At 47.9% G+C, this 21421-nt stretch overlaps 5 protein-coding genes across 5 annotated transcripts; 1 reads left to right on the forward strand and 4 right to left on the reverse strand.

Annotated features, from left to right (window-relative positions):
- Window positions 1-256: 256 nt before the first annotated feature.
- On the reverse strand, window positions 257-1269 carry PFICI_05973 (uncharacterized protein; the record flags this gene model as incomplete). Its single annotated transcript, XM_007834554.1, has 2 exons — window positions 257-608; window positions 656-1269. 2 exons carry the CDS (start codon window positions 1267-1269, stop codon window positions 257-259), a joined length of 966 nt encoding a protein of 321 aa, XP_007832745.1.
- A 1810-nt stretch (window positions 1270-3079) lies between these two features.
- Window positions 3080-3789, reverse strand: PFICI_05974 (ADP-ribosylation factor 6; the record flags this gene model as incomplete). The annotated part of the gene is made up of 3 exons (XM_007834555.1): window positions 3080-3243; window positions 3299-3445; window positions 3540-3789. The coding sequence occupies 3 exons, from the start codon at window positions 3787-3789 to the stop codon at window positions 3080-3082; spliced, it is 561 nt and encodes a 186-aa protein (XP_007832746.1).
- A 7099-nt stretch (window positions 3790-10888) lies between these two features.
- Window positions 10889-12742, forward strand: PFICI_05975 (glucose transporter rco-3; the record flags this gene model as incomplete). Its single annotated transcript, XM_007834556.1, has 3 exons — window positions 10889-11004; window positions 11105-11377; window positions 11428-12742. The coding sequence occupies 3 exons, from the start codon at window positions 10889-10891 to the stop codon at window positions 12740-12742; spliced, it is 1704 nt and encodes a 567-aa protein (XP_007832747.1).
- Window positions 12743-13462: 720 nt separating this feature from the next.
- Window positions 13463-15646, reverse strand: PFICI_05976 (uncharacterized protein; the record flags this gene model as incomplete). The annotated part of the gene is made up of 2 exons (XM_007834557.1): window positions 13463-15250; window positions 15296-15646. The coding sequence occupies 2 exons, from the start codon at window positions 15644-15646 to the stop codon at window positions 13463-13465; spliced, it is 2139 nt and encodes a 712-aa protein (XP_007832748.1).
- Window positions 15647-17762: 2116 nt separating this feature from the next.
- PFICI_05977 (uncharacterized protein) lies at window positions 17763-20802 on the reverse strand (the record flags this gene model as incomplete). The annotated part of the gene is made up of 8 exons (XM_007834558.1): window positions 17763-17811; window positions 17875-18365; window positions 18418-19723; window positions 19783-20002; window positions 20050-20168; window positions 20230-20369; window positions 20428-20553; window positions 20608-20802. 8 exons carry the CDS (start codon window positions 20800-20802, stop codon window positions 17763-17765), a joined length of 2646 nt encoding a protein of 881 aa, XP_007832749.1.
- Window positions 20803-21421: the final 619 nt, after the last annotated feature.

Here is a 21421-nt window from a genome sequence, read left to right on the forward strand (position 1 = left end):
ACATTGGTTTTAAACAGTTCGCAATCAAGCAATCTCATCAAGCACAAAGGGACTGCAACAAATGGCACATGTCATGGATAATGATCAGAACTGAACTTTGGATAATATCATTTCATATTTCGACCCTGAAATTATAAGTAGGTCTCTGAAGCATCCTGCAGCTGCAACTACAGCACCCATACATAGAACATAGTGACATGAGCCACAACGCAAGGTGGTAACTATTCCTCATCCTAAGCATTGCTGCTATTTTGATTTAATAACCCTCTCCACTGACGGCCCTAGCAACGACTACGCTCAATGGTTCCAAGTCGTCCACCTTGACCCCCAAGCTCTCATTGTCCGTCTTGTTGTAGAGAGTTTTTCCATCCGCCCAAATCCTTCTCAGGGTGAACGTGGCGGCCGAAGGATTGCCTTCACTCCAGAGTTTTTGTTCTGCCTGGCGTAGCTCCTCCTTGGATGTGTACTTGACGTCAAACTTCTGCCCAGTCTGGCCCTCAAACTCGGCCAGGATGTCTTTTGCTGTAGTTACAAAAGACTGCACCTTCAAAGCCTTATTCTGAGAGGCAGTGGGATTTGATAGTGCTGCAACAACAAATTTTCCAACGCTGCAGCTTGTTAGTAGGAATAGTACAAAAAAGGGTATTCCACTCACTCTGGCATGGTGGTGAAACCAATCTTGTCCTCTCCACTTCCCACCAAGACTGCCTCCTTCTTCTTGACGTCAAACCCTCCAGCGGCAGGGAAGCCGGCCTTGAACTCGAGAAACATGTCGGCATAGGGACCAGTCACGACATATGTGACCTTGAGCTTCTTGATATTGTCCCGAATAAAAGCCCGCACTTTGAGCTTATTCTGGTGTGGCTTCTCAACCGGGCTCGTCTCGTCGAACTCGATATCTGTCCCATACTCACTGGGGAAGAACCATTCGACACTTGAACTTTCCTCTGCCAGCCTTAAAAGTTCAATTTGCTCGAGCAAGCCGCCACGGCCAAGACAAGAAACTACAGTGTCGACATCCTTGTACGCACTCCGGATGTCATCCACACTAGTGATGTCGCCAGTTATGACCGTCAGACCTTGATCCTTCCAAGACGACAACAGAGCTTCCTTGGCGGGGTTGGAAGCCGTGGCAGGCGAAGTGAGAATAGATATCTGTGACAGGCTGTTGATGCGGGATTTCGATGACAGAATTGCATTGGTGATGTATTTGCCAATAACCCCGGTGGCACCGATGATCAGCAGTCGGGACGGAATGGTAGTAGCCATTTTGATAATATCTGAATGTGGTGAGAATGGCCAGATTTGGTTTCTATCATTAACTGAGGCTCAAGAGTCTATATAAACGCCCGCCCTCGGCTCCGAACCACCTGCTCCCGAATGTTCACATCCGCTTCCGCTGCGGGGCATCCGTGTGGATTCATGTCGCCATGAGGGGTAGGTATGGCACGCCCTTTGGTCAAATTACTGACAAAAGTTACAAGTACGTATTTACGGCCGCCAATGGTCGAACACGTCATGTGTGTGGACCATAATTGCAAATCATGATTTTCTCTACACTTGTCTTGTTCCATCAAAGTTTTGTTCAAGAAATGAAAACATGCTAGGAAGAGCTAGTCATTGATTGTACATGATCGATGGTACGTGGTTGGGAAGGGTTCCTTGCGCCATACCGGCTTTAACGACACAGCACATCATATTGTAGGAAGCTATTCACGGATCGTAGTACATCTGCCAAACCACGAAACAGAAGCTTGGTCTTTTTAACAATGGCGGAAACACTGATACAGCCAAATTCTCACTACTCTCTCCCTGGCCAGCGGCTCGCTACCTGTTGCATTAATTTTCACAACTTTCAAACAAGTGTAAAGCATAGCCATTATCGAGAGCCTCAAGTGTCACCAGAGCCTCCTCCTCCTGCCTAAGTCAAGGCGGCAATATGAAGAATGATCATTATTAGCCTTCATCATACTGACCAAAGCAAAGAGATATGACCAGAACCCTACCATGGCAGGTCAGACGAATCCTGCTCTTGCTATAACCACAAGAAACAAATATGTCCACGATCATGTGCCTGTCAAATGGGTTTACTTGATGGCATGAGCAACCTAGTCCCATCTGTTCGAAAACATGTATATATATACGCCAATGATGATCATTAGTTTCCAACACGGCGGTATGCTCTTTGACTTGCAGTCGAATATTCTCTAGCTTTTGGTTTTCTTGCTTCCAGAGTCCGGCCCCCGGGAGGAGGGTGATGATGAATGGACTTTGGATGCCATATCAATCCAGTATTATCATTTGCAAAGATTATCTTCAACTACACACCAAAGTTTAGCATATCAAAACCACCGATACGAGCGGTCAACTCTCATCTGTTTGTGACTGCTGGCACAGCACTCGATGCGGCATCAAATAAATGCCTTTGTTCTGTCGCGTCGAATGCTCCGCAACGTAATTAATCCAGAGATCTGCATAATTACTGATAATGCTTTGGGTCAGAGACGACAAGATATAGTGTGGCCTATGATGGCTCCTCTGGGACAACGTGCGCATCATTGACATGATGCAAAAGACCAATCAAGCAATATTACAAAATTGTATTAGTTCAACGCTGCATGACTCTATTTCCATGCTTCCCAAGAATGGCCAAGGAACGCAAAATGCACCTCTTTCCTTCCGCATCCCGCTGTACTCCCATTATATTTGTGCCCTCGCCCTCTGGAATGCCTTGTCGACAACCCGCGCCGCATCAACTCGAAATCGCAAATCGTGCTCAAGCTCTTTTGTCAAATACAAACGCAAAAGCACACGCAAACAGGCAGTATATCGTCTCGTCTCATATCACCATGAGCATCTGGCGCCGGCTCCGTCTTGGTGTCTTCTTGTCTCGCTTCCTCCTCGTCCGGCTCAATGATTAGCATTCCTGGGTATTATCAACAGTATCTTCCACAATTTTCGGTGTGGCGCTGTCAGTCGTTCGCTCAAGGTTGTGTCGTAAAGATTATGAGGTGTGCCCAGCTCGACTCGACGATGCTCTTGTCGGCAGAGTCCATTCTTCAGCTCCGTGTTTGGCTCCCTACTTCTTGGCAGGTGCTGGAGGTGCCTTGACATTGTTGGAGAGCCAGGCAAGACCTTCGAGCAGACCTTCTCCCGTGGTTGCGCAAGATGGCACAACGTACCAGACCTTGTCCTTGAGCTTGTTGAGTTGTAGGGCATCGGTAACTTCTTGTGGTTTCATGGCTACGAAAACGTGGTCAGTATAGAATGGTCGCAAAATGGCCAGAGTATCACAAACCATCTCGAATGTCTTGCTTGTTTGCAAACACCAAGAGCAGACTGTCCTTCATTTCTCGGTCGTTGATGATGCGGTGCAGCTCCTGCTTGGCCTCTTCGATTCTGGCGCGATCGGATGAGTCAATGACAAAGATCAAGCCCTGGGTTCCTGTTTGAGAAATTGTCAGTCATCATGAATGCTCCCAGAACTGAAATGTCGCGCGTTTGGCTTTTGGAACGCGACGAGCGAATCCTCTACTTACCGCTAAAGTAGTGTCTCCAAAGGGGACGAATCTTGTCCTGACCACCAACATCCCAGACATTGAACTTGACATTCTTGTACGTCACCGTCTCGACGTTGAAGCCGACGGTGGGAATCGTCGTCACGTCCTGGCCAAGCTTGAGCTTGTACAGAATGGTCGTCTTTCCAGCGGCGTCGAGACCCAACATCAAAAGTCGCATCTCCTTGGATCCAAAGATCTTGCCCATCATCTTGCTGAATTGGCCACCCATCTTTGCGGTCTGATTTTGATCTGATTTTGTGTCGTTTCGTGTCGTATCGCGCGAGTAAATTCAGGTATGAATGATGCGAAAGGGATCGGGAACGTCTTGCTGCACAAATGGGCCCGAGCGAAATGGGGAATCGATTTTTGAAACCGTTTGTCGTCGCCGTCGTCTGCAGGTATTAGGCTCGGCACTATCGCAGGCGGATTGATGGCAGCCGGGAGTCAAACTGGACAGTAGACAGAGGTGAGGCAAGAAAAAAAAAAGGGATCGCAAACAGGCTGCCCCCCGGAGCAGAGGAGTGGGCGGAGTGGTCGACTTCAATTTCCAAGTAGATATCGGCGGGACTGGAGATTGGGACCGTTGATTAACTTCTGGGTTCTAGTGGTTCGTACCTGGAGATAGCGCGGTCGGTAGGTTACCTGCCGTCGCGTAAGCAACCCGAAAGGTACATTGCATCATGTGGGCACATTCATTGCTACCTACAGAGTACGTGGGTAGGCACTTATTCTGGTAATCATTCAACAGTATTTATCTAGTCTTCTTTTTGAACAATGATCTCTGGACAGTATCGTAAGTCGTTACTATTTCCCCTCGTGTTTCCTTGATCGCAAAGATCATCAGCTCCTTCATCAGGAACAATTTGCCGCGGAGCTGGGGATCGCCAGCTTGCCCTAGGGAGGACCCTGCAGCTAATGCCCAAGGAGATGGCCCCTATATGGCCCCTCCTAGCCTCGGATCTTGGTGGGCGCGCATCTCTGCTGCCCCTGGAGCTTGTGAGTATTAGCGCACACGCGGCATGCTGCCCTGATGCGCTAAGCCTCCACGGTTGACTTTTATTTGATGGAGCTCTGGAGAATTTGGCATGATATCTCAGAACCAAAATGTCGCATTCTCTCATCTGCCCTCGACCAAGGCATACCCCAATGTTCCCCAATTGAGCTCATCATCACCATTATTAGGTAACTAAGGAATATAACCCTTGAAAATGACCGGCATGTCCGTTGGGTGGTAACATCCAGATGCTAAATAAAAGTTGCCATGTCGTCACATGCCCAATGCAGCGACCACAATCGCTGCTATTCCAGCAACTACTGCGATTCTCCTATTTCAAGAGTGAGTGACGGCTTCTTCAAATCTTCATCATTGCTGCTTGCTCAGCAATACTTTTTTGTTGAGAATCTTACCTGCCATGATTATGAATCGGCGCCGTATTCAAACTCGCATCCACCACAGGTTCATGCCACCCACAATGTACGGTGCTCGGCCAAGTCACGCACGTATAATAAGTCGTCTGTCTGAATTTGGCCACAGCAGCTCCTGTGCCGGCTAGGCTTCCGGGCTCGTGAAAGACGCCTCCAGTGGGAGCCGGTGTCACTCTTGCCGCCGATCCAGTTTCTGTCGAGGTCAAGTTCCTTCCACTGCCATGACATTTGCTTTGGATTGGCGATGAAAACGGCACGGTCGATCTCGTGGGCGTCCCTAGTGTTGATGTGGGTGCGGCAATCGTCAAGGGGCTTGCTTGTGATATTGGCGACACCAGCAGGTGAAGTAAGAAGATGATGATGACCCGCATCATTGTATTCTCGTAACAGTTTGTTCGACAATATGAAAGCCAGCTTCCTGAAAAAAAGAGATTTGCGTGAATAGTGCGTATACAAAAGTTTGAAAGGCAATGACAACTCGCACAAAACAAGGACAGGACCGCAAAAGACAGCTTGGTGCAGATTTCATACTTTTGTCTTCAACTGGAGCGCGTGCTTCTGGAAAAGCCACGGCGCAATGTGACAGTTTTCAGCATGTTTCGCAAGCAACATTCCTATGCCAATCAAGGCCATATCATGCACCTTTCAACACTTGTCTATAATGACGATTGCGACCAAAAGAGTCAGGTCTCTCTTTCAAACTGTCGCGCATGGGCAAACCAAGTGACAAACACCGTTGAGTCCTGCGCAATGAGTGGCAATCAAGAAACGCCAAGCCTTTTTCCATTGATTGCCGTCCAATCGAAATTCTCACCAAAACAGCTATACCAGAACTCGCTTGGCTCAATTACTACACCACCAGAAAAAGCCAAGAGCTAGATTGAGCCAGAGGGCTTGGCGATCCAAGTGAATACTTCAAGATGGTAAGGCAACGGGCGAGCGCTGACAAACCGTTGTCTCCAAATCAAAGTATTGCATGATACAACCTTCAAGTTTAGTTATAGGTTGCCCAATCATCAAAAAAATCCCTTGGCCTCGGCAAAATTAGTCCTTCAGAGCTGCCCAAACCCCCTTCTTCATGATCCTGCAATCTCAGTATTTATGGACGTCATGAAGCGGCTTCCTTGATCAAGATTCAGGTACATTCTCACCCTGCCACATCAAGTTCAACATTGACCATGAAATCAAAAAGGCCAACTCATGCACCATAGTCCGCAACGGTGATCGTACAGAGACCGGAATTTTATATCCGTGCCAACCCTGTTTTACACCAAAAGTCACCGTATTCCAGTGCTTACCAATAACCTAGGAAAAATCGCAAAATTAAGCTAGAACAATAAATTTATTTATATTTAATAGAAAAATTTTTTGTATTATTCGAATTTTTCACTTTGTCTTTAAAGAAAATTAGAAAAATCGTAAAAGTTAAATTATAGTTAAAAATATGCTAATTTTGGTAGGGAAACCATAATTTTTCCTATTTAGCTTAATATATAATGCTATATTATCGTATACGTCGTAAAAAAATAAAAAAAAAAGCCTAAAAATAATAAAAATTAGTAATTTACTTTTAATTTTAGCTATTTACGGATTTTTCCTATTTTTCCTGGATTATAAATACGGGTGTGAATATAGTGACTTTTGGTAAGAAATAGGCCGTGCACGCATATAAAGTTCCGGTTATTATATATGCTTCGCAAAATAATAAAGCTATAAAACGAATCTAATTAAAGAGTGGAAATTTCATTTTTCCCATTTCCATAAAAACTCATCTATCGAGTTACAAATTAACATATAAATCGCATATCCCATATAGAGTCATTTCCCTCCATGTTAATAGTTATGGTAATGGCGGTCATTTTAGCCCACGGCCTTTATATTTATTTAAATAAACACTTTATAGCATGGATTAAAGATTATTACAGGGATTACATGTGATATGTAAGTCTTTTCTTATGCATATAACCGTCTAAAATAAATATTAAACGCGGGAATATAAAGAGATTAACTTGTAATAAAAGGATCCTTTGTTATAATTAAAGTAAATGGATTCTTTTCTGCTCGTGGCGCATTTTTACCATGCCTGCGCTAAATTTCAGCATTTACTCACTGCTTTTTTATCCAAGTCTTATTAGTTAAAATATACTCTTCACTTTATACTTTACTGCATTTCATAATGCTTATTTAAGGCGATAAATCATTTTATAATAATGCTAATGCTCACGCTAACGTTATTATATATAATTAATTATATAGCTAATGTAAAAACATTTTACTTATTTATGAAATTTAAAAGTGATTATGTAATAAAATAATATAATATGGATCACTAAATAATAAAATAAGTTTTGCCTTTATATAAAGAGTTTTTAAATCCGTAATCGGAATAAATATATTTTAAAAATAATATTTAGAAACTCGGAAACTCGGATATCATTCCTTTAGATAAATCTTATATTTACAAATTCTTTTCAAAATACGAGCAATTTCTATATAATAGCCCTGCCAAGCTTGCATTGATGGCGTCGAAATCCATGCAAGATTCCATGCCTGTTGTCTGCTTGCAATTATTACTTGTGGGCTTATAATTAGCAGCCTATCTGAGCCTCATGGAACGCCTATTTGTATGGTTATAATGGCATTGTGCTGCCACTGGCCCATTTTCCGAAGCCAATGGCAAACTCAAAACCAGGATGTGTTTTCGGTCAGCCATGGGCTAAACGGATGACATTGCATATCCGCTGCATGAGCTGGAGCGTCGTGTAGGGTTTCCAGATCCGCAGATCCACGGAGGCACACATGCATGCTTGTCACCGGTGTTCCTCGGTTCAAAAGAAAAATTTGGGGGGCAGACCATGAATGAGCGGAGCATAATTTCTAAATGAAAGAGGAAAGTGACGATTACAGCTAAAGGAGATCTGAGGAGCATGGTCTTGATATAGATCGTGTGTCTGTTTGACGAGTGTTTGGCTGTCAAAGCAGGGTTACCCAAGAGCATCGCGTGACAAGGACGATACTACGATATATGCGGGGATACACAAAGGTAGGTCCTACCGATGGCTACAAAGAACGACCATTGCATATAAAGCAGCCTGCTGGTTTGCCATGTCACACGAGCTGGGCGATGTAAGATGCGATAGCGATCCTGCTTTCAAGCGAATAGAGCTCCTGAAGTCCGGCAAAGACGCGCCGTCACTGCTTTTTCCCGGAATGAGAGCCTGGAAAATGAAATCATTCACCTGGAATTAAAGTAGACTGTTAATGTAACTGGATGTTAATGGAGTCACAACAGCCCACCTCATGGCCTGGACTCGAGTCCAAAGAAAACAGATATAAGGTCCCCAAAAGACGAGGGTCTGGTCCTCCGAGATGATTTGTCATGTCTCAAAATGCGAATCAGGCTAGCAATATCTTCTAGAACAACACCGGACCCCAAATGGGAGTACTCGAGGGAAGCATCCTTCAGTTTTCTTTGCGAGCCGGTGGTGATGGCACGACAGAGTAGCTGCTTAAGCTTCATCGCCAAGCACTGACCGAATACGAAAAGCAGAAAATAAGTCGCACGCTATAGTCGTCCAGAGGGCCCAAATGTCTTGGTGAAGCATGCTTTTGAAATCCCCGGGGACGATGTTCCGCGCGAAGTCTGCTTCTTGCTGCTCGACTGCCATTCATGCAAATATGCGTGGTTATCACATGACGGCAGACAATATTTTAGAAGACTAAGGAGTAATGTTCGCGAGCATAGGGGACCAAACGGATGCGGCGTAGCGATATTCTGAATAGAATGGCCTTCAAAGGTTTGAGGCCGCAGTTAGGAACGATGCATAGTTTGGAGCCCTAGAAAGATACATTTCGACCTTCGTGCCAAACCAAATAATCGACCCATTGGCAAAACAGGTCGTACGAGAGGTGATCGAGAAACAGAAGTGCTGGAAGGATTTCGAGCGATTGCTTCCAGCAGCGGAAACTCTGCGTATACTCCCTAATAATAAAACAGTGACAATTTTCCGTAGACAATGGTAGAAAGCAAGGGTGTTCCACAAATCGATGGGTCTCAGGGCTGAAAATGGCTCTTTTGACTCCAGGTTCCAGGCTTGTCTTTTTTTTCCCCGCAGGGAAAAAAAAAAAAGTCTTAGGTCACCATGTACCAACAGAGCACTAATGGACCATACAGTCTTTCTGTTGACTCGACCCCGATCGAGAGCGAGACTCCCATACCTGAGACTTCGATGCAGAGTAGCAATGCGAGTGCCAAAGTTGCCTTCAATTAGGTTCGCGAAGCCACGAGGGATGCAACTCTGTCCTGTGTTTCATTGACTTGCTGTCGATATGGGTTCGTTTATCTGACACCCGTGACAGCTGTCGGGATTTGATACGGTAATTATAGTCGCAAAAAATGGACAACCCACCAAGAAAGAATATTACTCAACCAATTCAGAGCGTAGGACAAGGACGATTTATATTGTGCCAGACTTTCTCAACCTTCTCGGATTCATGAGACCAGGGAACGATCTTGTAGCCGAATGCCTCCGTGCCTTGGGACTTGTGTGGCCCAATCTGATGTGGAATGTTGGGTTGGGGTGCGCAGTAATAAGCCATGGAGGTGTGGCTTTTTCAGAAGTAGTAGTGCGCGGTCATCTGGTGGAATAGGCCGTCCTCTGACTGGGCCATGATTTTGGCACCCTTCCGCGGGGCATGGTTCTGATTTGCTTGAGATCCAGGTTCATTCTTGACCAAGTCCTCACAGTATATTTGATTGCTGTTGTTTTCCTTGGAAGAGAAGAAAGAGTGTGAGCCTTTGAGCATGAGTAGAAAATATCGTCCCTGCCCAGCCAATATGGAAGACTTCTCTGGTCTGTAATTCCCGTGCGTGGAATACTTCCTAATCCTAAAATCGACAAACATGACTGATGCCGTGTGAAGTGCCAAGAGCGACAGCCAGGCGAGCCACTCGAGCCACTGATGCTAGAGTGAGACGGCTGGAGGTTAGCGGTAGGCCTACCTGTCTTCCTGGGGCCCCCAGCTTCGAATCGGTCGAACGCGTCTCCATCTTTCGGTGTCCGCACCTGCGCTTGTCCGCATTTGCACCTGTCGCTTGCGAGGCACACACACAGGACGGCATCGGGACCAATGGGATGTTGTCAACCCCCTTGGCTAGCTGCAGTGTCAAGGTCGATGGGTGGTGGTGTGTGACTGTCCTCACTTTTGGGGTGCGTCCCAGAATATGTAATCCTTCCTTGGGGTCACAACAGATTACAGAGACGAGAGAGAAAGAGAAAGAGAGAGAAAGAGAGTCGTGTTCTGTGTTCCGCATGGCTTGTTCTCAGCGCGAAACAAACTGGGAAGCGTGCCTCCCAGCTGGTAATGTAGTGTAGGTAGGCCATGTACAAACTATATATTCTCGATTCTTATTCTTGCAGCGTAAATGGAATATCTTTACATTCACCCCTCTCAACTCTTCCAAATCCCGACAACCGTCTGCGAAAATTTTGACTTCTCTCACACCCCCCCTCCCCCAACCCAACCCAAATCAGGGCCCCTGACATTTTGTGCCTCCAAGTTCACTTCTGTCAGCTGGAGCTTGGCCAAGGCGCCCCGGCCGTTCCAGCAATGTTCTTGCCGATCCCTCACCTTCCTCTCTCAAAGTCCCCTTCCGTCAATTCTTCTTTCCCTTCCTACCGACCCGGCTGACTGACCTGACTGACTTCTCCACTCTTTGGGAAACTCTTACCTCTGACTCTCGAATTGTTATCCACTACGACTGTCTCCTCGATCGATGAGAACCCGCAAATTCCTGTTTCGACCACGCCGACTGACCCTCTGCGTCCGTCTTTATTCGAGTCTTTAATCGATTCTTCGAACAGAACACGCAACCCTGGATTGAAGACATTTCCACCGTCACCATGGCGATCGCCATGGGCTGGCACAAACCCAAGAATGTCGCCGGCTCGTCAGCGCCTGCCATCATGGTCGGCCTGTTTGTCGCTTCCGGCGGCTTGCTCTTTGGTTACGATACTGGGTAAGCCGACCCCGACCCATCCGACGATGCAGGATGCCGGCGATCAATCATTTCATCGTTGTCTTCTGTCATAGGCAATGTCAGCTAACAGCTTGCGCAGCGCCATCAACGGCATTCTGGCCATGGATGCCTTTCTGAAACAATTTACTACTGGATTTGTCGATGACTCTGGTTCGCCTGCCTTTATACCCGCGCAGACTGCCATCATAGTTGCCATCCTCAGCGCTGGAACTGCTTTGGGCGCATTATTGGGCGCGCCCTCTGCTGATTATATCGGTCGTCGCTGGTCACTACTTGTCTCGGTCGGCGTCTTCTGCTTCGGCGTCATATTTCAAGTCTGCGCCGATGCCATTCCAATGCTGTTGGTTGGTCGGTAGGTGTTAGTCGGGCCGAACAAGGAATCATGATTCTAACGTGCTCCAGGTTTTTTGCTGGTGTAGGCGTTGGCGCAGTATCCCTCCTGGTCCCCTTGTATCAGTCCGAGATGGCCCCCAAGTGGATTCGCGGTACTCTTGTCTGTGCCTACCAGCTTTCCATTACTCTCGGTCTTTTAATCGCGTCTGCGGTCAACATTGCTGTCAAGGACATGACTGGCGCCGCAGCATATCGGATTCCCATTGGCCTCCAGTTTGCTCCGGCGTGCGTCCTGGCTCTCGGAATTGTCCTTTTACCCGAGACGCCACGGTACCTCATCAAAAAGGGACGCAAAGATGACGCTGCTCTGTCACTGAGCCGCCTACGACGTCTAGACATAACGCACCCTGCACTAGTGGATGAGTTGCACGAAATCGAAGCCAATCACCAATACGAATTGAGTCTCGGGCCTCCTTCGTGGAACGATTTTCTGATCGGAGCGCCTCATCTCGGCCGTCGCACCTTGACTGGATGCGCTCTACAAATGCTACAACAACTCAGCGGTATCAACTTTATCATGTACTACGGGACCACCTTCTTCCACGGCGCAAAGGTCGACAGTCCTTTCCTAATATCAATTATTACCAATGTCATCAACGTCTTTTCGACATTACCAGGTCTGTTCGTGGTTGAGTCCTGGGGCCGCCGGAAACTGCTCATGACGGGCGCGGCGGGCATGTCTATATGCCAGCTGGTGATTGCTATTACTGCGAGTGTGGTCAACAATGCCGAGACACGAGCTTACAGCACCGTCTTGATCGTATTTGTCTGCCTTTTCATCTTCTTCTATGCTGCCTCATGGGGTCCGGTATGCTGGGTAGTCACTGCCGAGATATATCCCTTGAAGATTCGAGCCAAGGCCATGTCTTTTTCGACGGCATCCAACTGGCTTCTCAACTTTGGTATTGCCTATGGCACTCCATTCATGTATTCAACCGGCGCCGGTGCGGCTGATATGGGCTCCAAGGTGTTTTACGTCTGGGGAGCCTTTTGCATTCTTTCTTGGATATTCGTGTACTGCATGGTATACGAGACGAGCAAGATCAGTCTGGAACAAATCGATGAAATGTATGAGCGCGTGGATCACGCATGGAACAGTCACAAGTTTGAGCCCAGCTGGAGTTTCCAACAGCTGCGAGACGAGGGCTTTGCAGACAGTGGAATTCCACCTGCACACCACGAATTACAACCATCTGTTACTGGCTCCAGCGCCACCGACAGCATAGAAACAATTCACACCGATCCAGGGACTGGCGACAATCGAACAGAAGAGGACAAAATGATACAGCAAATGGGGCTGAGCAATGTCGAATTCAGTTACTGATCATTACAACCACGGGCCCCGCGTTTTACCATTTGTTTTTTTTACGGCACCCATTATTATATACCCCATCTCATTGTCGTTTAGGTCATTGGGTTCACATGGACCTGTCAGAATATCTGAATTTTTCAACTTGGGATACCAGCGCCGGAGTTTTGTTGTATTGGAGTTACTGGGAAATGGCAAGGGATTATCAATGGCGGTATTTATGGATAGAAATCTTCTTCCGTCCAGGATATGGGAATTGAATATCGGCACGGAATTGCCAAGCGGGCGCGAAGCAGCCTATAAAAACCCGTACTCCATATATGCTTTTTTTGCAACAGAGACAACATGTATTCGTCTTGCATTTGATTCTTCAAGTTGTTATAATGTGGCGTTGACCTGGTACTACGAGTCATGCTGATTCACTTGTATTGGACTGATATCTCTAGAATTAACCAACCCATCGTTTGATTTTATCTTTGGTGCATCGATCAAACCACTATTTCCAAAAGCCTTTTCTCATGTACATGTCTCTAAATGCCGTCAATCATGGCCATATATTTCAGCATTTCAATGTGCCTACGAGCGGGGCTTTTCTCCCTGCCGATCAGAATGCAGACCCTCTTCTATTCGTCCGCTTTTAATGCCCAAACCCAACCTTCAACACCTTGTAAAAGTACAATTACAGTACAAACAAACAACGATTCCTCACGCTGATCTCGACACATTTTTGTAAGACTATCCTTGATAAGTAAGATAAGCATAGAACCCGATAGCCATCCAAGCCACTCTCCAGCTCGTGGTCCAAAACTCCCGGACCACGAACTGAGTTCTGGATTGAAGTGCGGTTCGCCAATCGGCACGCCTGGAAGGTTGCCATTGAAAGCCACGTGACGTGTTGCTGTCGTAAGTGTCTCTTCTTATTTCGATGCGAGGACCTCGAGGAGCCTCGCCCCAACCCCATTTACCACCTTTGGGCCGTGGCGAGATGCCACGGGCGCTGCCATTGGAAGTGATAGAAGCCCCACGTTCACGAGTACGCGCGGATAGAAATTTCGACGTAGAGTGTCCCGAAGATGGCAGGCCATGGCCATGTTCAACATCCGTCTCTACCTTTTCCTTGTTATGCGCAGGAAGGGCAGCTGTGTCTGCCTGGGTCCCAACCTGAGCAAAAGCTTGCAAGTTGAGAATCGGTACGAGAAAGGCCCTCACTGCGAGAACGAACAAGGTCGTGATTGCCAGAGCAATATACGTGGTAAATGTCGAGAGTTGTTTGGGCAACAAGCAGAGGTGTGTCTGGACCGTTGGGATACCTTCTGCAAGCAAAGACTCCCCATTTTCATCAATCGGGTTGTACAGAGAGACCATTTGGAATCCTGGAATCTTGACGCCCATGGCCATGCTGAAACTCTTGACCGTGATTTCCGGAACGCTGCCCGGGAGATTCCCATGGACAATGTCACAATAGTCGTGGTCGTCTCCTGAAAAGGCTTGTACCACATTTCCAACGCTCTGAACAAGGCGGACGGAATCTTCCTGGGAAAGGGCATTCTGATATTGGTAGCCATGCCCAACGCTGTGGAGCGCATTCCGGTGATCTGGATTGACTGGTGTTGTCTGGCCTTTTGGTGGTTTTGTCGGTGGCCATCGTTCTCGCATCGGGCCACAGGGCGTGCCGGGATCTCGCCATAGAGGCACATGAGAAAGTAAAACCGTTGGAAAATCAGGCCCCTTTCCCCCAGCATCTAGTGATGGCACGTTTTTCAAAGTGGTGTCGCCGATTTCCTCCACCTTGTGTTGATAGTTGAGATTTTCCATTTGGCCATTCCAAAACTTGACTTCCCTTGCAGCTGCCCTCCGTTTCTCCGCCTGGACCTGGTCAAGGAACTCGTACACTGGCTCGTATATCTCCTTCATGGCGTTGAGATAATCGTTCTTCTTGGGGTGGGTTCCAGCTGCCAAGGAGACCGAGTCGACCGAAACAAAGGTATGGTTTCCAATCACATCGACCCTGTTTGTCTCTCCAAAATATGCAGTGAACCGTCTCCTCACAGTTGGCTTGATGCCCGGTCCAAAGCCCAGGTCGTGATTGCCAGGCAAGCTGGCGATGATTTTCCTGCCCCTCTGCCACGGGCCCGGCAAGATGCCGCCCAACTCCCAATTGCCGTAGAATAAGTCACCAAACCTAAAATATTCCTGCAGCCAGAAGTCCTCGCCATACTTGTTATTCCACTTCTTTGCATGCTTGGCCTCGTCTGCGGGTCGTTCGCCCTTCATCCATTCCGGCTCTTCGAAGCCGCCATGCGCAGTGTACCATTCTCGGCCACCATCAAACAAATCGCCCAGGAACATGACTGTGTCCGGGCGCAGCTCCTGCTGTACGGCCTTGTACGACCTCCGCATGTAGTTGTCTGTTATTGTATATGTCAAGGGGTTCAGGGGCCAGGGCCGCCCAGGATACGAGTGCGGATCAATGAGTTGCGGATCGGCCACGAATATCAATCGGTGCGGTGTTGCGTCGGATGGCTGTCGGTGTCAGAAATTGTCTACATGTACTGTCAAGATACTCACCCAGTCCTCCCAGTGATCCCAATCGCAGCTCTGAGCTTGGCTTGTGAACGTCCACCGCTCTCCCCACAACATGACCAGAATCCACAGCGCAACGAGCAGGTGAGGAAAGCTCAGGAGGCGACGGGCGGCCAGGTTGACCCTGAGGACGGCAGCGACTTTCATGGTGATGGACCAGGCCAATGCCCTACCACGAGCATTCCAGTAGAGTCTGATGCGGCGGTAGAGCTCGTGTAAGACGGCGAGGGCGTTGTCGGTGACAGAGGGGTTCGATGAGGATGAGCCGTAATAGTCGCGGGGGGAGGTCGAGGTTGGCAGGCTGTAGCCATTGGAGCTACTGCCGGCGCGCGGCATGGTGTTTTCTATGATTTCCCTCGTTTCCTTTTATTAAAGTTATCCAGTCGAGGGCTCAGCCTCAGAGTCCCGCTCCCAAAGTCCCATCGAAGGCTTGCGTAGAGTTTCGGGGTTTGATGACGCGTGAGACCCGTAGTAACTTAACAACGGTATGCGGCAAGCTTGAACCCTGTTTTGGGTTGTGCCTGGAGGATCCCTTTTTCTCTCAGGGGCTTTGGTGCCGCTCCAATTCGAATAAGACTTTGATAGGGAGAGAAGAGCCGGGTTTGGCGTTGGTGAACTTTCAGTACGCGTACTAGGTAGAGTGTAGTAGATGCTGTCGCCATGTCAGGTACGAGGCAGCGTAAGGAGGTGGACAGCTTCTATGGCGCCGGCGGCTACACTAACAAGGCCCACCCGAGGCTCATGCTTTTGGTGGGATCACCCCTGGTATCACTACTACGAATCTGGTATTGGCAAGTAGACGAATCTAGGTACTTTCACTTGATGTTACGTAGTCTCTATAGTGAACCTTGTAATTTATCATAAATCAGTCGTTTTTTCTTTCTTTACGTTGCTTTGAATGTCTTTCTGTCTAGACCACGGCCAACGATCTTCCCGTGGAACCGCAGCGCATTTGGATATTTGAACTGTAAGCTCACTAACCTAGTGATGACACGAGGCCACTTTTTAGGACTGGTGAGCTGGCCCGACCTTCCTTGTAGACGCGCAAATTAGTGGGGATTCCCGCTGTCTCCTTGGTCCCTGTCATGGACCTCCCCTGGCGCGATCTACCGCAAGCGTCCATAGAGGTCTTCTGGATTTGTAGAAGAGCACACTGCTTCTAGAACAATTCAATTGCAATATGAGCCCTAATAATACCGCAACGACTTCTTTGGTAATGTATACATCTTGATGCAGATAAGTCACCTTCACTCACCAGCTGATGGGCGAGTCTGCCATGCAAGTAGTTGTGAATGTGCTATTTGCGCTACGGAGCAGATTCGCTGTCCACAGTCGGGTAAAACGGCATCAGTATCCATCATGAGACAAACCACACATATCGCACTGAGAGCTTTCAGAGCCATGATAGACACTCTCTACGATATAGACCCAGCCTCCATTGTATAATGAGTTAAATCTTTACATGCTTGTTTCAAATCAAGTCTTGCCTGATGAATTTCCCGAATCCAATACATGGTACAGCCCGTATGCTTTTTTCGAAGAGTTATGTGCAACCAAAAAGAGTCATCCTTGTGTCGCGTGGGCTTGATTCTCCCAAGTCAATCTTCAATACCGCAGCATCTTATATTGATTCATGGCCAGAACCAGAGGCCTGGAATACTCACTGACCTTCAATCCAATGAAAGAAAAAGAAGAAGAAGAAGAAAAGACATAACCGTCATCTACAGATTTTGTGCCACGGGAAAGAAAGGCAACAAAACTATAGCCGAAAAATGATTTAATCATTTGACAAGCCACAGCAGATGTATTATGCCTCCAATCACCGAGATAAGAGTTCAAGCATTATGTAGTTGATTTTGCATGGACCCTCCGAGTCTTTTATCCCCTCGGATGCTTATCAATCTTGGTCCTGTCAATAATGTCCCGGGACTTCCCAAAGTGGCCTCACGGAGCCAGCACGCCTATCGAAAAGACATCACGAGGACGCCGCACATGTCGTGCGAGCCTGCCACGCGTATTGGAAATATGTTATGCTTATGATAGGGTGTCAAAGATTCATATATATCAATATATGGGAAATCACATCATAACACTTCGCAGTTTTGTATACCGTTACTTACGGCGGGTTAGGTATTGACGGTCTGAGCTCTTCCTGGCCGAGTTGCAATTTGCGATCATGATAGTGAAGCAGAATCATCATTGATTGCCCATGAATGATAAGCGCCAAACTGTGATTTGCTCCGTTCAAACCCACCCACCATGTCGTTTCTTTCAAAGACCCTTCGGATTCATATCTGCTTGATACCCCACTCGGTGATGACCCCATGGCAATACACCATCTATGACGAAAAGCCATTGAAGGTTTCATGTGCTGCTCTGCGTAAAATCGGGAGCCAAAGTGTAGCTGAATGAATGCAATCAAAATGCCGAAACTGATTCTACCTAATCCTTGCTACTTTACCCATACAAATGACTCTTGAACATCAAAGGAGACAGTTTGCCTACGTATAGCACATCAGTAAGGTGAAAACTTATTACACGGCGGACCAGCGCATTAAACGTACCTAATGTCGCTCGAGGATGCCCCAATGAGAACCTTGAAAGTTCCCTCTTCCGCAATCCATGAACGAAGAGAGTCATCGTAGTAACCAACAGCGTACTTATCCAACGACACTGTTATGTGTTTTGTCTCGCCCGGCTCGAGAAAGACCTTTTCGAATGCCACAAGTTCCTTGTCTGGCCGTGGTAATTTTGACTTCTCGTCCCGGACGTAGATTTGCACAGTCTCCGCGCCAGTGACAGCGCCAACATTGGTCACTGCCATGATGAGATGTATCGGGTCATTGTCCATGAGTATTCTCTTGCTCAAGGAGACTCTACCATACTCGTAACTCGTGTATGAGAGTCCGTGCCCAAAAGAGAACAGCGGCAAGATGTGGCTACGTTCGTAGTGTTTGTAGCCTATATACAGTCCTTCTCCATACAAGACTCGAAGGTTTTCACCCGGCCAGTTGTGGTAAGCGGGTGTGTCCTCGATTCGTCGAGGGAACGTGCACTGTGAAAGAGGTAAGCATCACAACTATCTCCATGATCGGCAGCGGTCTTACGGGCAGCTTCCCACTAGGGTTTTGGACTCCAAACAGCACATCAGCCAGTGCGTTGCCAGCCTCCTGTCCCTGGTACCAAGCTTGCAAGATTGTTGGAACCTTGTCAGCCCACGGCATAGTGACGGGGGATCCCGATTGATTGATCACAATCGTGCACGGATTGGCTTGAAGGACGGCTTCCACCAAACGGTCTTGACTGCCGTCTGAGGGGAGGTCCATTGTCTTGCGGTCGTATCCCTCCGACTCCCACTCGGCATCCAGGCCGACAATCACCACAGCCACATCCGCTTCTGCTGCTGCGTCCACGGCCTCTTGTAGGTAGTCAATGGCGTCAGCTTGTTTGAAGCCGATTCGACAACCACCATACCTGTGTGTCATGTGAAATGTCTTCTGCTTTGAGACTGGTCGGAGCTCATTCGTCATCTCGACACGAAGCTCGACAGGCTTGCCGACCTGCATCTCAACATCCACCATGTAATCAATGGAGCCATCAAACATTGCCTCTCCCTCCTCAGTCCAATTCCACAAATCCAGAGCCAGCTTTCCGTCAACAAACAGTCGACCCGGCCCAACACTCATGTAGCTAATGGTATGCTTGCCTGTTTCCGTTGGATTGATATAGGTGGTTGCAGTCGCAGACCATTTCGGGCCTGTCTCAACGAGTGGTGCCGAGTCCCAAAGGAAAAGATCTGTATTTGTTCGGCGCTGCTGTACAACTGGCTCACCTTCGAACTGATCGCCGCGGAACCAATCCAACGTGACACCGGGTCTTCCAGACTTGTCAGTGCAGAACGCCGAGGCGACCGGCAGCCACTTGTAAATGTGACAGCCTTGAGCATAGCTGACCTGGCCTCTTGCAACGGCACGAATACTGTCGAGGGGTAGAGTGTTGTAGTAGGGGTTGAGACTGGCACTGCCACCACCCCCAGCTATGGCTCGGTTTGCATTGGGTCCAATCACTGCGATCTTTGTCGTCTTTGTATTGCTGATTGGTAGAAGCGAGCCTTCGTTCTTCAGCAGTGTGAGACCCTCGGTACCAGCTCGGCGAATAAGAGATCTGGTTTCTTCTCGGTTCTCTTCACGTTCTGGCTGCTCTTCAGACATGTCGCCGCTCTTTGTTCGCTCAACGAGTGTCAAGACATTTTCTGCTGCTTGATCAATTGTTTCTCGCGACAGACTGCCATCTCCTAGGGCCTTGAGAACCTTGTCAAACCTCCATTTCGTTGAGTAGGGAAACTCGATATCACAACCGGCTCGGAGGGCCTCGACCGTCGAGTTGGTACCGCCCCAGTCCGAGATGACCGCGCTAGACATGGTCAGTTTTACTTCAACACAACTACTAGATTCAGGAAATATCACACTGACCCATCGTAACCCCATTCGCCGCGAAGAATGTTCTTGAGGGTGTAGACGTTTTCGTCGGCATGAACACCATTGACAAGGTTATACGATGACATAACTGCCCACGGATTCGCTTCTCGGACAGCGATCTCAAAGGGGCGAAGGTAAATCTCCCTCAAGGGGCGGTCCATCATTACAGAGTCAATGGTCATTCGAAAAGTTTCTTGCTCATTGGCAACAAAGTCTGTGAAAGTCAGATAGGTTAAATTCACGTATATCCGGGAGACTCACGCTTGATAGCTGCCGATACACCCTTTGATTGAAGACCTTGGATGTATTGACTGGCAAGTTTTCCAGTCAACAGAGGATCCTCAGAGAACGATTCAAAGTTTCTGCCTCCAAGAGGATGTCTATTATCCAATGTATCGGTTATTGTACTGGGTTACGGTTTGCATAATGGTCCTTACTAACCTGTGCATACAAACTGTCGGCGCTAAAAGAACATTGGCTGATCTCGCTTTGGTCTCTTCCGCTAGATGCTGTCCGACTTCGTATAGTAGCCTCTTGTTCCATGTGGCAGCCAGGGAGATTCCGCATGGAAAAAGCGCAGCCTACCATTATTAGCGATACGACCATGGTAGGCTGGGTAACCAACCATATGCAACTGACCTTCGTACCGCCTACAAATATTCCGCCTCGAGCGCCATTCGGCCCATCACTAGTCTTTATTGCCGGTATCCCCTTATTTGGAATGGATTTGGTGCGCCAAAAGTCGGCCGCTGTGAGAAGCGATACCTGGAATCATATTTAGCTCATTTCTATACCAACTCTCTGTATTGGAATCCAAACCTTTTCTTCCAGGCTCAGCTCTGCGAGCTTCTCACGCGCCGTCTTTCGGCTGTCTTGCAGAGCAATCTTCTTTGCAATGGGACTCACCGGTGGCGAGTACTCGGTGCCTGGAGTTGTGGCCGAATCGACACTGTCGAAGGGAGAAGATATTGGGTCGATTCCATCATCGAAGCTCGACACGCCATGATTTTCCATCTTGACAAGCTATACTTCGTAAGTTGTATGTGTCCTTCCTGGTCGGTCTCTGTAAACTTATGCAATATTTCCAGAACTGAGGTTCTGAGAAAATACGCCAGGAAGTATCGTAGTGCAGTAAGACAAGTGATGTTGTAGGTTGAGGTGTGCAATAGCTGGGTATATATATCATAGGATAGGTCCGTTTACATCAGAAAACTTGGAGTCAAATGCCGGTAAGGTAGGAACGGAGCAAGAAGATGGTAAGTAGATTAAAACAAAACCGTCTGTTTAAAAGTTCAGAGGAGAGGAACAGCAATGATTCTGTGGTGGTTGGCAGGTCTCTACGAACGATGTGACATGATGGTATAAGGCTAGGAATACGGGAGAGGCAGTGACTGTCCGCCAGTCATGTTATCAACCGGCTTTGCAATTATGGTTTAAACCAACCTCGAAGTCTGGTGGCACCAAGTGAACCAAGCCGCAGAGCCGGCGGAGCGCGAGCGGAGATTGCTACGACCTTGACCGTACATTACCGAGTGGTTGTGAGCGCATATTCAGATAAGACCATGATTTCATACGGTAGATGTCCTCCGGTGGTAACGGACCGGATGCGCGATATCAGACCGACACAGTGGTG

The sequence above is a fragment of the Pestalotiopsis fici genome (genome assembly GCF_000516985.1).
Source record: "Pestalotiopsis fici W106-1 unplaced genomic scaffold PFICI_Scf_4, whole genome shotgun sequence".
NCBI lineage: Eukaryota > Fungi > Ascomycota > Sordariomycetes > Amphisphaeriales > Sporocadaceae > Pestalotiopsis > Pestalotiopsis fici.